Genomic DNA, 15,631 nt, shown 5'->3' with positions numbered 1-15,631 from the left:
ATCAAAATAAAATCGCGTTTCACAAACACACCAGACCACCACATCAGTGTGCTGAAAGAGTTTCCTTCACTCACTGTCGCCAGAGGCTGAATATGATTACCGACCAATTAGACTTCAGACCTCCCACTCACAGGTGTCTCTAATCAAATGACCCACGTCACCTTCAGGAGGGTGCGACATTCAGAACGATGCAGACAGAAATGTCTTGTTCTGAGCTGACATGGTTCCCTATTCTACATGAGAGGCATATGTCTATTCTACATTACAGCCTACATTGCTATCTGAACATTGCGTCCAAGTTGAACGCAACTGTGATCAATTAGTGGTATTTGGTTGATTGACGTGTACGCTTAGAATATTTTCCACTATAACCAGGTTTCCATCCAACCTTTTCATGTGATTAAAGTGCATGTTGCCGGCCTGATGGGAACAGCAAATTTGTCGGTAAACCTTCCAAATGTCGACAAAACAAAAATACGCTAAACATGGTGGGATCTTTTTGTCTGTACATTTAATTATGCGAGATATTGTGGTGGAAAAGACTTTAAGCAAAAACATTTTATATAATAACCATGATATCAAAGTAAATTTGGAGTCGTGATGATATGTTGTGTGGTCCTCCCACTACGACTCTGGAAAGCATGCAGTGTATTAGGCTGCAGATTAAATAACATGATGAACTTCACAGGGTGGTGAAAGTGCACGGGGATGAGCTTGATGCTCCTTTCCAGCTGTGCGTGATGACATAGTGCACATTTTGCCACAACATATCGCGTGATTCCAAGTTTACTTCAATATGACGGTTATTATATCAATATTTTCGCATTAACGCGGTTTCACCGCCATTTCCTGCATATTTAATTTTACCGACCCAAAAGTTCCCACCTTGTCTCACGTATTTCATTTTGTCGCCATTTGAAAAGTTTACAGTCAAATTTGCTGTTTCCATCAGGCCTGTCGTGATATTTTTTTATCCGACATGTACTTTACTTGCATGAAAAGGTTGGATGGAAACCGGGTTATGGAGTCTCATCTCTGTAAGACTCTTTTTAAACGACATCAAATCTTGTTCTTCTCCGTTTCCCCAGATCATGTAGTGTGTGAGGAGGAATTCAAGTATGCCATGTTGGCCCTGAACTGCATCTGTCCAGCAACCTCGTCCCTCATAACCTTACTGGTCCACACTTCACAGGGCCGGTAAGTTACACAACCACCCTGCACCCTCATATCTAGTCGACTCTTCAATGGTCTACACTCCATAGGATCTGCAAAGTACAGTAGGCAACCCACCTACCACTAAGTTTCTACCCCCCCCCCCCCAAGTCTCTACCCACCTACCACTAAGTCTCTACCCACCAAGACTCTACCCACCAAACCACCAAGTTTCTACACACCATCTGTTTATGGTCACCATTTGAAGACATTGGCCCCAAATCGACCCCTAGACCCTGGTCGAGTTCCCCTGCTCAGACGTTGGCCACATCATTGACTTTTCCATCAGGCACCAGATTGCTATAACTTACAGTGCATTCAGAAAGTATTCAGACCCCTTGATTTTTTCCACATTTTGATACATTAAGGCCTTATTCTAAAATGGATTAAATAGTTTTCCCCCCTCATCAATCTACACACAATACCCCATAATGACAAAGCATGTCGTTTTTTTGGTGCAAATTTAGGAAAAATATAAAACTCACATGTATGTAAGTATTCAGACCTTTTACTCAGTACTTTGTTGAAGCACCTTTGGCAGCAATTTCACCCTCAAATCTTCCTGGGTATGACGCTACAAGCTTGGCACACCTGTATTTGGGGAGTTTCTAACATTCTTCTCTGCAGATCCTCTCAAGCTCCGTCAGGTTGGATGGGGAGCGTCGCTGCACAGCTATTTTCAGGTCTCTCCAGAGATGTTCGATTGTCCTGAAGCTACTCCTGCGTTGTCTTGGCTGTTTACTTAGGGTCGTTGTCCTGTTGGAAGGTGAACCTTCGCCCCAGTCTGAGCGGTATGGAGTAGGTTTTCATCAAGGATCTCTGTACTTTCTCTGTTCACCTTTGCCTCGATCCTGACTAGTCTACCAGTCCCTGCTGCTGAAAAACATCCCCACAGCATGATGCTGCCACCACCATGTTTCACTGTAGGGATGGTGCCAGGCTTAATCCAGACGTGACGCTTGGCATTCAGGCCAAAGAGTTCAATCTTGGTTTCATCAGACCAGAGAATCTTGTTTCTTATGGTCTGAGAGTCTTTAGGTGCCTTTTGGCAAACTCCCAAGCGGGCTGTCATGTGCCTTTTACTGAGGAGTGGCTTCTGTCTGGCTACTCTACCATAAAGGCCTGATTGGTAGAGTGCTGCAGAGATGGTTGTCTTTCTGGAAGGTTCTCCCATCTCCACAGAGGAACTCTGGAGCTCTGTCAGAGTGACCATCGGGTTCCACCACCCTGATCGAGACCCTTCTCCCCCGATTGATCAGTTTGGCCGGTTGGTCAGCTCTAGAAAGAGTCTTGGTTGTTCCAAACTTCTTCCATTTAAGAATGATGGAGGCCACTGTGTTCTTAGGGACCTTCAATTGCTGCAGAAAATATTTTGGTACCCTTCCCCAGATCTGTGCCTCGATACAATCCTGTCTCCGAGGTTTACAGACAATTCCTTTGACATTCACTGTCAACTGTTGGACCTTATATAGACAGGTTTGTGCCTTTCCAAATCATGTCCAATCCATTGAATTTACCACAGATGGACTCCAATAAAGTTGTAGAAACAGCTCAAGGATGATCAATGGACACAGGATGCACCTGAGCTCAATTTCGAGTCTCATAGCAAAGGGTCTGAATACTTATGTAAATAAGGTATTTTTTTAAAATATTTTTTTAAACAAATTTGCCACAATTAAAAAAAATTAAAAAAAAGTTTTTGCTTTGTCATTATGGGGTATTGTGTGCAGATTGATAAGTGTTTTATTTAATCAATTTTAGAATAAGGCTGTAACTTAACAAAATGTGAAAAGTCAATGGGTCTGAATACTTTCTGAAGGCACTGTAAAAAAAAAAGCTAAACAGAAAATGTATTTTCATTTGTTAAATGAATTAGACCAAGCTTATTTCTACAAAATAAAAAGTGAACAGAATATTTAGACAAGTTAGCTGGCTAACTCCATAATCCTGCCTTGTAGTATACCTCTGGCATTCATCAGCAATGTCTGGACAGAGAAACGCGCCCACTATATGCACTGAGATTAACAGGTGTAAGCAGCGGTCATGATCCCCTGCTCAAACGTTGCATGCATAAACCAATGGTTGCTGCCACGTTATCGACTGTGCCATCGGGCACCAGATTGCCCATATGGTGTATATTGTGCTTTCAAGACAACAGGGAACTCTGGGGGGGGAAAATCTCTCTAGGGTGATTCCACAGTTTTCCCGAATTCCAAGTTGGATGACCGTTCAAAAGGATTTTTCCCAGTCGGAGTTAGTTTGTTTCCAAGTTCCCAGTTGTCTTGAATGCGGCATTAGGTCAGGGGAGAACGACTGGCCCCTCTCATTGAGGACTTCAAGTTCAAGGCAAACCGGGGTACAGCAGGCAATGTTTTCAGAAAGCAGGATCCCCCATTATAGTCAATAGGTTGCTTTTTATACACTGCTCAAAAAAATAAAGGGAACACTTAAACAACACAATGTAACTCCAAGTCAATCACACTTCTGTGAAATCAAACTGTCCACTTAGGAAGCAACACTGATTGACAATAAATTTCACATGCTGTTGTGCAAATGGAATAGACAACAGATGGAAATTATAGGCAATTAGCAAGACACCCCCAATAAAGGAGTGGTTCTGCAGGTGGTGACCACAGACCACTTCTCAGTTCCTATGCTTCCTGGCTGATGTTTTGGTCACTTTTGAATGCTGGCGGTGCTTTCACTCTAGTGGTAGCATGAGACGGAGTCTACAACCCACACAAATGGCTCAGGTAGTGCAGCTCATCCAGGATGGCACATCAATGCGAGCTGTGGCAAGAAGGTTTGCTGTGTCTGTCAGCGTAGTGTCCAGAGCATGGAGGCGCTACCAGGAGACAGGCCAGTACATCAGGAGACGTGGAGGAGGCCGTAGGAGGGCAACAACCCAGCAGCAGGACCGCTACCTCCGCCTTTGTGCAAGGAGGAGCTCTGCCAGAGCCCTGCAAAATGACCTCCAGCAGGCCACAAATGTGCTTGTGTCTGCTCAAACGGTCAGAAACAGACTCCATGAGGGTGGTATGAGGGCCCGACGTCCACAGGTGGGGGTTGTGCTTACAGCCCAACACCGTGCAGGAAGTTTGGCATTTGCCAGAGAACACCAAGATTAGCAAATTTGCCACTGGCGCCCTGTGCTCTTCACAGATGAAAGCAGGTTCACACTGAGCACATGTGACAGACGTGACAGTCTGGAGACGCCGTGGAGAACGTTCTGCTGCCTGCAACATCCTCCAGCATGACCGGTTTGGCGGTGGGTCAGTCATGGTGTGGGGTGGCATTTCTTTGGGGGGCCGCACAGCCCTACATGGGCTCGCCAGAGGTAGCCTGACTGCCATTAGGTACCGAGATGAGATCCTCAGACCCCTTGTGAGACCATATGCTGGTGCGGTTGGCCCTGGGTTCCTCCTAATGCAAGACAATGCTAGACCTCATGTGGCTGGAGTGTGTCAGCAGTTCCTGCAAGAGGAAGGCATTGATGCTATGGACTGGCCCGCCCGTTCCCCAGACCTGAATCCAATTGAGCACATCTGGGACATCATGTCTCGCTCCATCCACCAACGCCACCACAGACTGTCCAGGAGTTGGCGGATCCTTTAGTCCAGGTCTGGGAGGAGATCCCTCAGGAGACCATCCGCCACCTCATCAGGAGCATGCCCAGGCATTGTAGGGAGGTCATACAGGCACGTGGAGGCCACACACACTACTGAGCCTCATTTTGACTTGTTTTAAGGACATTACATCAAAGTTGGATCAGCCTGTAGTGTGGTTTTCCACTTTAATTTTGAGTGACTCCAAATCCAGACCTCCATGGGTTGATACATTTGATTTCCATTGATCATTTTTGTGTGATTTTGTTGTCAGCACATTCAACTATGTAAAGAAAAAAGTATTTAATAAGAATATTTCATTCATTCAGATCTAGGATGTGTTATTTTAGTGTTCCCTTTATTTTTTTGAGCAGTGTATATATTTTGTTGTTACAATTAACTGCCGAAAATGCTGTTATCAAGGTAATTTCCTTAGTAGGTGACGTTAGAGATCAGCATGTGGGAGAAGTCAGCGCTCAGGGATGAAAGACGAGTTTCCCACTAGTAATTACAAGTTGGAGGGGCGTTCAAGTGGATTCTTCCCAGTCGTATGTGGTAAATACAACCTACCCACTTTTTAATGAACGCAGCATTATACGATAAAAACCTCTCACGCAGTGTTTACACAGGCAGCCCAATTATTGTCAAAAGAGCTGATCGGATTGGTCAAAACAACCAATATGTGGTAAAATATCAGAATTTGACTGCCAATGTAAACGCAGCACCTAGTTTGGGAAACCGTGGTCTAGTGCACAGAAGGCTGAGGGGAGAACGCCTCATAATAATGGCCGGAACAGAGCTAATTTCCACAGCGCCAGAGTCCACTGGCGGTGAGCTTCACACCACTCCAGCAGTCGCATGGCATTGCGCATGGTGGTCTTACGCTTGTGTGCGGCAGCTCGGCCACGGAAACCCATTTAAAGAAGCTCCCGACTAACAACTCTTGTGCTGAAGTTGCTTCCAGAGGCAGTTTGGAACTCGGTAGTGAGTGTTGCAACCGAGGATGATCCCGTTCTGTGAGCTTGTGTGGCCTACAACTTCGCAGCTGTTGCTCCTAGACGTTTCCACTTCATAATAACAGCACTTACAGTTGAGCGGGGCAGCTCTAGCAGAGCGGAAATTTAATTAACTGACTTGTTGGAAAGGTGGTGCCCTAGGACGGTGCCACGTGAAATCACTGAGTTTTTCAGGAAGGCCATTCTATTGCCAATGTTGGTCTATGCAGATTGCATGGCTGTGTGATCAATTCTATACACCTGTCAGCAAAGGGTGTGGCTGAAATAGCTGAATAAACTAACTTGAAGGGCTGTCCACAAACTTTTGTATATAGTGTATGTGATTAGTTGTACGTAAAATACCTATCCAGGCATTGTAAGATCGGTAAGGCGTCAGCAAAGCCTGGGCAGAGGAACGCTCACATTATGTTCTAGCAATGTGGTGCTCGACCGCAGTCGATGACAAGGAACGCAACTATTGGTTGATGCATGCAACGTCTGAGCAGGAAACCGCTAACTATGGCTGCATTTACACAGGCAGCCTAAATCTGATCTTTTGCCCAATTATTGGTAAATTCCAATTAGCGGAGAAAGATCAGAATTGAGCTGTCTAAATATGGCATATATTGTAGGGTGTCTTGCACGTTTTTTCACATCTCCTACTCTAATGCTGCAGCATTTTTATCATAAAGATCAGTTTAATCAAATAACTCAACTACAGAATTGAAATCAGTTAATAAATCAAGAACACACAGGGTTACAGTTCTGGTTGGAATAGCTTTTATTTGATCCATCTGTAAACATAAGGTGATTTATCAATTTATACCATTTTCCCCAAATTTTGAAAATGCACATTTCATAATTTTGAATCCAAATGCATAAGAGGAAAATTTATTTTTTTGTCTGTACATAGTCCACAAAGCCTGGAGTGTATCGGTTGATGCCAAAATATCCCGAAGGAAATTGCCATTGAAGTTAGTCCTTGCTGGGGCAGCAGTTTAAAAAAAGAATAATCTAACTCAAAGTAGCAACAGACCAGATCTGTGTTATGGCACAGGATACACAGTTTTTCTTAGAAAGTTTTCACAAGACAACTTAGTGTTCTTATTCCAACCAACACCATTTTTCATAAATTTAGTGTACACTATCACTATTTTCATATTTTTATTTTTTTTGTAATTTACTGTTAAGTACCGTGCTATGACAGTTGCTGATACACATGATGATAAGTAGAGCACTAGGCAATAAATTCAAAGAGTTTGTTGCCCAGCAGAGCTTGGGTTTACAGTCAAATGCATTCAGTGAGAATACCACAGTTGTCAAATGAGACTGCAATTATCTGTTAACAAATTATCAGCAAATCAATTCGTGTTTTAAAGTCATCATAAGAAGCAGTGTTTTACAGTCATCTGACGTATAGTCTAATGATTACAGTCAAACAGAGGACAACAACAATCATCCTTCACAATGATTTGAAGCAATTCTGAAAAGTCCCCTAACTGTGACATAACAATTGGTCCTATGGAAAATATAACTTGCCTACTTGACAAAACGTGGTTATGTAGGGAGTCGGGACGATACGCTGCACAATACATCGGCAACGTGAAATACAGGAGCTGGCAGATGGAATGTCCATGGAGACTTCAAGATGTAGTGATGGTTCATGGGAGGAATTTCTATCAACAAAAAACCTCAGCAATACTGATTTGATCTGCCATTACAATATTCCAACACCACAATGACGTTTAAGACCACATTCAAGTTACAACAGCAAAAGCATTTGATGGAAGACAATGCAAAAGAACAAAAAGTGGTCTGACTCAGGGGTTTTAAGGTGTATGTATCGAGGATTATTCTGGATTTATGTAGTATCCAATGACAAAGCAAGAAATTGAGGGCTGAATGAAAATAACATTTTGCGGGAATATAAAAGTTTTGGGAAGAGCAAGGAGAGTTCAGCTCTGTATGGTTAAAGACAGGGTTAGGGTCAATTCCATTTCAATTCAGGAATTACACTGAAATTCCAATTCTCTTCAATTAGGAAAAATTTGGAATTGGGTGAACTTTCTGAATTGTCTGGAAATAAAATGGAATTAACCCCAACCCTGCTAAAAGATATGCATGCAACTTTCAAATCCTGACGTGGAAGCCACCCGGAGAAAAGGAAAACAATACCAGCCGGTTATCTCTTCAGTACGCTCATAAGGCATTGTCCCATCCAAAACTATCTGCACCATTGAATGACACAGACATTCACAGTGAGATTCCTCATCGTTTTCCAATTGCTAAGTATTTGTTTTTACAAGCCGAGTCCAAATTTGGTATACACTTTATTACATTATTCATTTCTTTGCACATGTGTTTTGGTAAATATAAACTTCAACAATTTGTTATTGTAGTGTCAGAAATAGAGTTGAATACATCCTGTAGTGTTAATACTCTGAGAAAGAACAGGGAGATAGGAGAAGAAAAAAACAAACATGAATTAACATGAAAAATAAAATAAGGGTGTACATAAAAATGGAACTGGGAGAGAAATGCATCTGTTAACTAATCCTGGAAGTACTGTCAACACAATGAGGGGGAGCCAGAGGGAACTGCTAGGTGGGTAGACAGGCTGCCTTAAGATCCAGACTTCCTCAGGTACTCAGCCATAGTAAATGCTTTCTTGTTGAGTTGTCCTCCATGGACCCCTTCTTTTCCCATGACTAAAACCAATGCTGGAGCACACAAGGAAACAAAAGGAAAAATGACAAATTGACAAGAAAGTATTTTTCCCCCGCTAAAAGTGGGGATAAAGGTGACATAGGACCTTACCGCCACCATTACTCTCCATTGCTATTAAAGTTTCCACGACATTTGACTGCTTGCAGGAGAAATCTTAACAGCAATATTTTATTTTCTCTTCTTTATGTCCCTCAATTTTAACTAAGCAAGCTTGGTGACACTAGAACCCTGAATCCCTCAAGTATTTTGCCATTGAGTATGCCTTCTTATTCAATCCACCTCCATGGACCCCTTCTTTGCCCATTACAAGAACCAAGACTGAAAGAGAAGAAAGGAAAGGGGAAAGTTTAGAGCGATCAAAGGGAAAGACAGTCAAGTAAGGAAAAGAAGGTTAGTGAGCCTATGGAAGTGTTTCCCCTATATTCATTTAGCAGAGGTGGCCCACCGCTGAATTGTTGCTACCTCTGCAAAAAATATAAATAAATAAAAATATATATACATTTCTGCCAACACACACTTTTAAATGGATAGTTGTTGGCTCAATGACTGGAAGTTATTGGGAACAGCTACCATTGCTGAAAAAAATCATAGGGGAAACACTGTACAGTTGGCATAACAGAAGTTAAAGTTATGGCTTGTGTGTGTTATAGTTTCTCTTTTTATCGATAGGTCCATATCGGGATATTTTTTTAATCGTATCGTTTTGACAACTTCACAATATTATTTTTGCACAAATTGGCTGTACCTGCACGAAAAAAAACTATTTTTCCATCAGTTTGTTCTTCATCTTCTTTTGAAATATTTTTACGAGGATAACACTTTGCATATTGCTACGCTATCAATCATCAATGTCATTGCCTGGATTCAAGCATATGGACAATGTACAGAATTGTATACAGACCTGACCGTAACTTCAAGAACACGGCTTGAGAATTTATTTTCTTTCTATAAACTGAAGCCTTACATTAAACCAAGTAGGGCCCTTTCTTCACAAGTCACCTGACTACTTGCAAACAAGTTCAATGCACAAATGTTTTGGATAAATGTTTCAAACAGATAAATAATGTAACTGAACAGAAGCTGTTCCAACTGTACAGAAACCAGGAATAAGCCAAATGACCTCTAAAAAAAGTACAGCAAAAAAAAGAAGCTATCTATCCTTTAGGAGTGTATGCAATATGATGCTCAGGCACCTGCACGTATCTCTGGTTTATTAGTCCACCTTTTGCAGTGTCATAACCACTCTACAGAGCACTTCAATCACTACATGCATATAGGACCTTCCCTCTGAGGTGTGGGGGTCCCGTGTGGCTCAGTTGGTAGCGCATGCCACTTGCAATGCCAGGGTTTTGGTTTCGATTCCCATGGGGGGGGGGGGACCAGCACAAAAAAAGTATGCACTGACTACTGTAAGTCGCTCTGGATAAGCGCGTCTGTTAAATGACTAGAACGTCAAAAGAGTTGAATGTGGCCAACATAAGGTAATGTGGGTGGGGGATGTGTGTGGTATGTTTTTAAAGCCACTTCTACACTCAGGGTTATTACAGGGCTCTACAGTGCCGACCACTTTTCTTGCATATGCACCTACATACTTTGCTGTGCGACCTGGAATTTTAATTTAGGAGCACCAGTGTGCCAATACAAATGAAGAATTCTACCTTTATCACCTTTTTCATTGTGCTCCTAAAATTCTTTGTGTGGTCCTACATTTTCAAAATAGGCACACACGTGCTCATTGTAAAAAAATATGTCAGCGTAGAGCTCTGTATTAGTGATGGTAGGGGTAAAGTGGCACAGGGAGACTGGACAGCCACCTACCATTTCTCTTCATAATACTTGGGGGTGTCTTGCCCAAAAACATTTGAGGCAGAATAACAAATGCAAGCAGCATATTAAAAATTTGACATTGCCTTGAAAATGGAAGTCCATGGACTGCTAGTTAATCAAAATGTAGGCTACAAGACCCGTTTTGCCTGCGCCAAAATGTAGAGAGACATTGTAGGCTACTGTCCAGGGAGACGATATAGAGGGCTAGAAATGTTAAACAGACTACCTTAACAGCATGCATCTAAAATGTTAGTGAGGTTGACAACCACCCAATAGTTAAGAGGCAAGAAGAAGCCGAAAAAAGTTAAAGACCCTCAAAGTTGTTGATTAGACTCAAATGACAGATGTCAGTAAGGACCACAAAGGCAGATGGACTTAAGAGTAGGCAAACCTTGACTTCTTGTTTCTTTACTTCTGCCATTTCAATACACTAACTTGAATGAGACTGCTTGTGAATTAGGCTTAATTTTTCTCATACAAAGCATGGATCTTCATAAGTAACATATATGTACTTTGCCTCAATGGACACATCTGGCCGACCGGTGATGAAATTCAACAAGTTCTCTTCGATTTCTATGTTTTTTTTTTTTTTTTTTTAAACCTTTCCCCCCAATTTCCTGGTATCCAAATTGATAGTTACAGTCTTGTCTCATCGCTGCAACTCTTGTACGGACTCGGGAGAGGCGAAGGTCGTGAGCCGTGCGTCCTCCAAAACACAACCCAACGAAGTCGCACTGATTCTTTACACAATGCACGCTTAACCCGGAAGCCACCCGCACCAATGTGTCAGAGGAAACACCGTACACCTGGCGACCTTGTCAGCGTGCACTGCGCCCGGCCCGCCACAGGAGTCGCTAGTGGGACAAGGATATCCCTGCCGGCCAAACCCTCCCCTAACCTGGACGATGCTGGGCCAATTGTGCGCCACCCCATGGGTCTCCCGGTCACGGCCGGCTGTGACAGAGCCTGGACTCAAAACCAGAAGCTCTAGTGGCACAGCTAGTACTGCGTTGCAGCGCCTTAGACCACTGCACCACTCGGGAGGACAAAGTTCTCTTCGTTTTCTATCCCAAAGTCACAGCCATGTCCTAGCTTAAATTGTACCATTGACTATATTGATAAATCAAATTGCACATGTTCATATTTCCCTTTGTGTTCTGAGCATGTCAATTGCAGATATATGTTGTGCTGTATTCTGTTTCATAGTAAAAAAGCTGCATGATGTACTAATATGACAACAGAGCACTAGAACGAATCATCACCACCAATCCACAAGACGCTTGCATTGACTAGAAGGCAACACTTGAATATTTTAGGCTGCGTTAGAAAGGCAGCCCAATTCTGATCTTTTTCATTAATTGGTCTTTTGACCAATTAGATCAGCTCATCTGAAAAGATCCGATGTGATTGGTCAAAAGACCAAATAGTGGGAAAAAGATCAGAATTCCGCTGCCTGTTCCAAAACGCAAACTTGTAGGATGGATCTGGGGCTATAACGTTGCAATCACTGAAATGTTTGTTTACCACTAAAAGTAGTCACCCGTTACCTTTTCCGGCTTTGCCTACAGTAACGTTGTATGTTGGCTCTCCTCCTTGACTCTTTGTCCTGATGTCCATTGTCCAGTCCCCTTCATTATGGAGGCTGTCTCTGATGACCGAGCACTTCTTCGAACCCAAGGTCATGCCGTTGGTGAAGAAGCTAGCTCTGTCCTTTCCAATGAGGACATCAATTTCTTGAGGCTGAAACACAGTTAAAGTGCACTCACAAAGTTAATGCAGATTAAAAAGTGGACATGTAACATTTAGAAATGGCAGCACTACTAAAAGCATCTGGAATGGGGTGCACATCTGGATTTAAGTCATATTTTGTAAAGAGGGTATGGCAAGAGGGATGGTATCTACCAAAAAGACGTCAACGGAAGTTCTTCGTAATGCATAGGTGCTATTTTATGAATTTTTGAAAGCTGACACGTTTTAACGTCAATTTTTGTCGAAGATATTTTTTTTTTTTTTTGGTGGGTGCGACTACCCTGACCATTTTTTATTTATTTTTTTAAATACACTGAGAATAATGAAGAAGTAGTACAGCACCTTGTGCTGGGACAATAAGGCCACTAAAATGTGCCATTTTTTCACAACAGAATTCCACAGATTGAGGGGGCGTGCAATTGGCATTTTGACTGCAGGAATGTCCACCAGAGCTTTTGCTCAAGAATTGAATGTGACCAGATCCTGAGGCCCATTCATCCACCTCATGTTCAGCATGATAATGCATGGGCCCACGTCACGAGGATCTGTACAAAATTCCTGGAAGCTGAAAATGTCCAAGTTTATCCATGGTCTGCATACTCAGACATTGAGCATGTTTGGGATGCTCTTGATCGCGGTGTACGACAACGTGTTCCAGTTTCCGCCATATCCAGCAACTTTGTACAGCCATTGAAGAGGAGCGGGAAAACATTCCACGGGCCACAATCAACTCTATACAAAGGAGATGTGTTGCGCTGCATGAGGCAAATGGTGGCCACACCAAATTCTGACTTGCCTTTTTTTTTTGCCACGCCCTTGCCTTTTTTTTTTTAAGGTGTCTGTGACCAACATACATACAGCATATGTATTCCCAGTCATGTGACATTCATAGATTAGGGACTAATGGATTTATTTCAATTGACTGATGTCCTTATATGAACTGTAACTCAGTAAAATCTTAGAAATGGTTTAGTTTACATTTTTGCTCAGTATAGTTAGTAAGCTCACCCATTGTGGATGGCATGGGAGAGCCGCCATCTTGGGAAGCAACAAGGCAAGTTAGGTCCTGAGTTGCGCAAAACGCTTAAGAACTCTTTCTGCAACTAGTTAATATTAACTACTACCTTGCATATTTACTTAGTTAACTAGCTATAACATAACATGTCGAAATGTATCTATTGTCTCGGTTCTCCAAATGGAGACATTGGGTAACACGCCGTAATAACTAGCTAGCACACCCGTATAGAATAAACAGATTAGGCAGGCCGTTAGCTGACGCTTTGGCAAGTGTAGGTAGGTAGCTAGCTAGCTAGCCACATTAGCATGTTGGCTAACTTAACTATGGTATCTGACGTTAACTTTAGACCACGACACTCATTCATTGGATCTAACGTTACCGTGCTCCCGAGTGGCGCAGCGGTCTAAGGCAAGCGTCACTACAGACACCCTGGTTCGAATCCAGGCTGTATCACAACCGGCCGTGATTGGGAGTCCTATTGGGCGGCGCACAATTGGCCCAGTGTCGTCTGGGTTTGGCCGGTGTAGGCCGTCATTGTAAATAAGAATGTTCTTAACTGACTTGCCTAGTTAAATAAAAGGTGATATTATAAAAATAGGTTGTCTAGCAAGCATGCCAGCTAAGTAGGCTAATTCTGGACAGCTAGCTAACATTGTTAGCAGCCAGGATAAATCCACAACAGTTTTAGCCTAATATTATTGGCCAAGTCTAATTGTACATATGACGTTAGGAATAGCAAACTAGCATGCTAACGTATCTAGTTTTAGCTAACGTTACTCGCTTGCTGGCCAAACGGAATGGACGGTGGAGCTAGCTAGCAAGCGAACTCGTTAGCTAAACTAGGTTCGGCGAGGTTGTGATCATCCCTGCCAGCATTCATTCTGATTCACATTTGTTATTGGTTTCCATTTCATTTCTTACCGTTATGTTGTTAAAAGTACCACCGGCATGTGCTGCCCAAACGTATTTGGCGTCCGTATACCCAACAATGGCGGAATCCTGACAGCTGCCATCCGCCATCAGGTTATCCACGTAGCTTTGCCAAGACATGTTGAAATATACAGCTCCCTATGAACTCCGAAGTGTAGTTTATGGGATAAGACAGTGACAGCCGATTTTGCGCTGCTTACGGATCAATTTAGTGTCTCTAATTGTACCCCCACTTCGACGTTCACACACGTCTTGGCTCGGGCAGTAAAGAAAGCCAATGTAATCAGGCAGCGCATGGGTGTAGTCTGCGTCAGATCACTCCGCACAATGGACTCACTGGCGCTTTAGCATAAGGGGCGGAAGAATAAAAAAGGACATGTCCTGCACTTCAGAGTTCTCTGGAGTGTCTTCAAGTTTTTGTACTGCATAATAAATTTTTCTCGAAACTTTATTGTTGTCAATTAAATTGAGAAATTCATAGACAGGGTGAGTGTCTATAGCATGTTGCTGTAGTAATGTAACAACACCCTTCCTGATTTGTGGACCTCTGTATATTATTTCAGACAATATTGTAATAGAGTACCACACTTTGACTCATAATACCCATAAAACCTAGCGGTCAAACAGGTAAATGGGTCCAATCAATTTTCCACCATTCATTTTTCCCATAGAGGATTTTAAAGCATGTGTTTTGTGTAGGCTAACCTTAGCTTACATGTAAAACTTGTCAATAATCAACTGACTGGCTTTCTTGATGTCTATACTATTCTCTCTGGTATGCAATCTGGTTTCTGCTCAGGTTATGGACGGGTCACTGCAACCTTAAAAGTCCTCAATGATGTCACCATTGCCCTTGATTCTAAGCAATGTTGTGCTGCTATTTTTATTGACTTGGCCAAAGCTTTTGATACAGTAGAGCATTCCATTCTTGTGGGCTGGCTAAGGGGTATTGGTGTCTCTGAGGGGTCTTTGGCCTGGTTTGCTAACTACCTCTCTCAAAGAGTGTAGTGTTTAAAGTCAGAAAATCTGCTGTCTCAGCCACTGCCTGTCACCTAGGGAGTACCCCAAGGCTCGATCCTAGGCCCCACACTCTTCTCAATTTACATCAACAACATAGCTCAGGCTGTAGGAAGCTCTCTCGCCCATTTATATGCAGATGATAGTCTTATACTCAGCTGGCCCCTCCCTGGACGTTGTGTTAAATACTCTACAACAAAGCTTTCTTAGTGTCCAACAAGCTTTCTCTACCCTTAACCTTGCTCTGAACATCTCCAAAACAAAGGTCATGTGGTTTGGTAAGAAGAATGACCCTTTCCCCACAGGTGTGATTACTACCTCTGAGGGTTTAGTAGTCACCTCATACAAGTACTTGGGAGTATGGCTAGAAGGTACATTGTCATTCTCTCAGCACATTTTATTTTATTTATTGATTTATCCGTTATTTTACCAGGTAAGTTGACTGAGAACACGTTCTCATTTACAGCAACGACCTGGGGAATAGTTACAGGGGAGAGGATGGGGATGAAAGAGCCAATTGTAAACTGGGGATTATTAGGTGACCGTGATGG

General features: G+C 42.7%; 1 protein-coding gene across 2 annotated transcripts; it reads right to left on the bottom strand.

Annotated features, from left to right (window-relative positions):
* Positions 1-6,569: 6,569 nt before the first annotated feature.
* On the bottom strand, positions 6,570-14,382 carry pfn2l (profilin 2 like). 2 transcript variants are annotated; one of them, XM_038964305.1, is made up of 3 exons: positions 14,055-14,372; positions 11,914-12,106; positions 6,570-8,532 (listed from the first exon to the last, which is right to left on the bottom strand). In XM_038964305.1, exons 1-3 carry the CDS (start codon positions 14,181-14,183, stop codon positions 8,435-8,437), a joined length of 420 nt encoding a protein of 139 aa, XP_038820233.1. In that variant the 5' UTR covers positions 14,184-14,372; the 3' UTR covers positions 6,570-8,434. The 2 variants fall into 2 exon arrangements, with proteins under 2 accessions (XP_038820233.1, XP_038820234.1); XM_038964306.1 differs by lacking the exon at positions 6,570-8,532 and adding an exon at positions 8,541-8,857 and having other exon boundaries at positions 14,055-14,382.
* Between the last annotated feature and the right edge of the window lie 1,249 nt (positions 14,383-15,631).

Source organism: Salvelinus namaycush, chromosome 25 (genome assembly GCF_016432855.1).
Source record: "Salvelinus namaycush isolate Seneca chromosome 25, SaNama_1.0, whole genome shotgun sequence".
Lineage (NCBI taxonomy): Eukaryota > Metazoa > Chordata > Actinopteri > Salmoniformes > Salmonidae > Salvelinus > Salvelinus namaycush.
The sequence above is the reverse complement of the archived record's forward strand: the minus strand, read 5'-3'. Positions and strand labels throughout refer to the sequence as shown.

Bases quoted from the DNA above. Each gene is read 5' to 3' on its own strand.
- pfn2l (XM_038964306.1), bottom strand. From the start codon at position 14,183: ATGTCTTGGCAAAGCTACGTGGATAACCTGATGGCGGATGGCAGCTGT. The intron at 12,107-14,054 runs GTAAGAAATGAA...ACTGTGTTTCAG, and splicing joins GTACTTTTAACAACATAACG to CCTCAAGAAATTGATGTCCT. The intron at 8,858-11,913 runs GTAACGGGTGAC...CTTCTCTTTCAG, and splicing joins TGTAGGCAAAGCCGGAAAAG to TCTTGGTTCTTGTAATGGGC.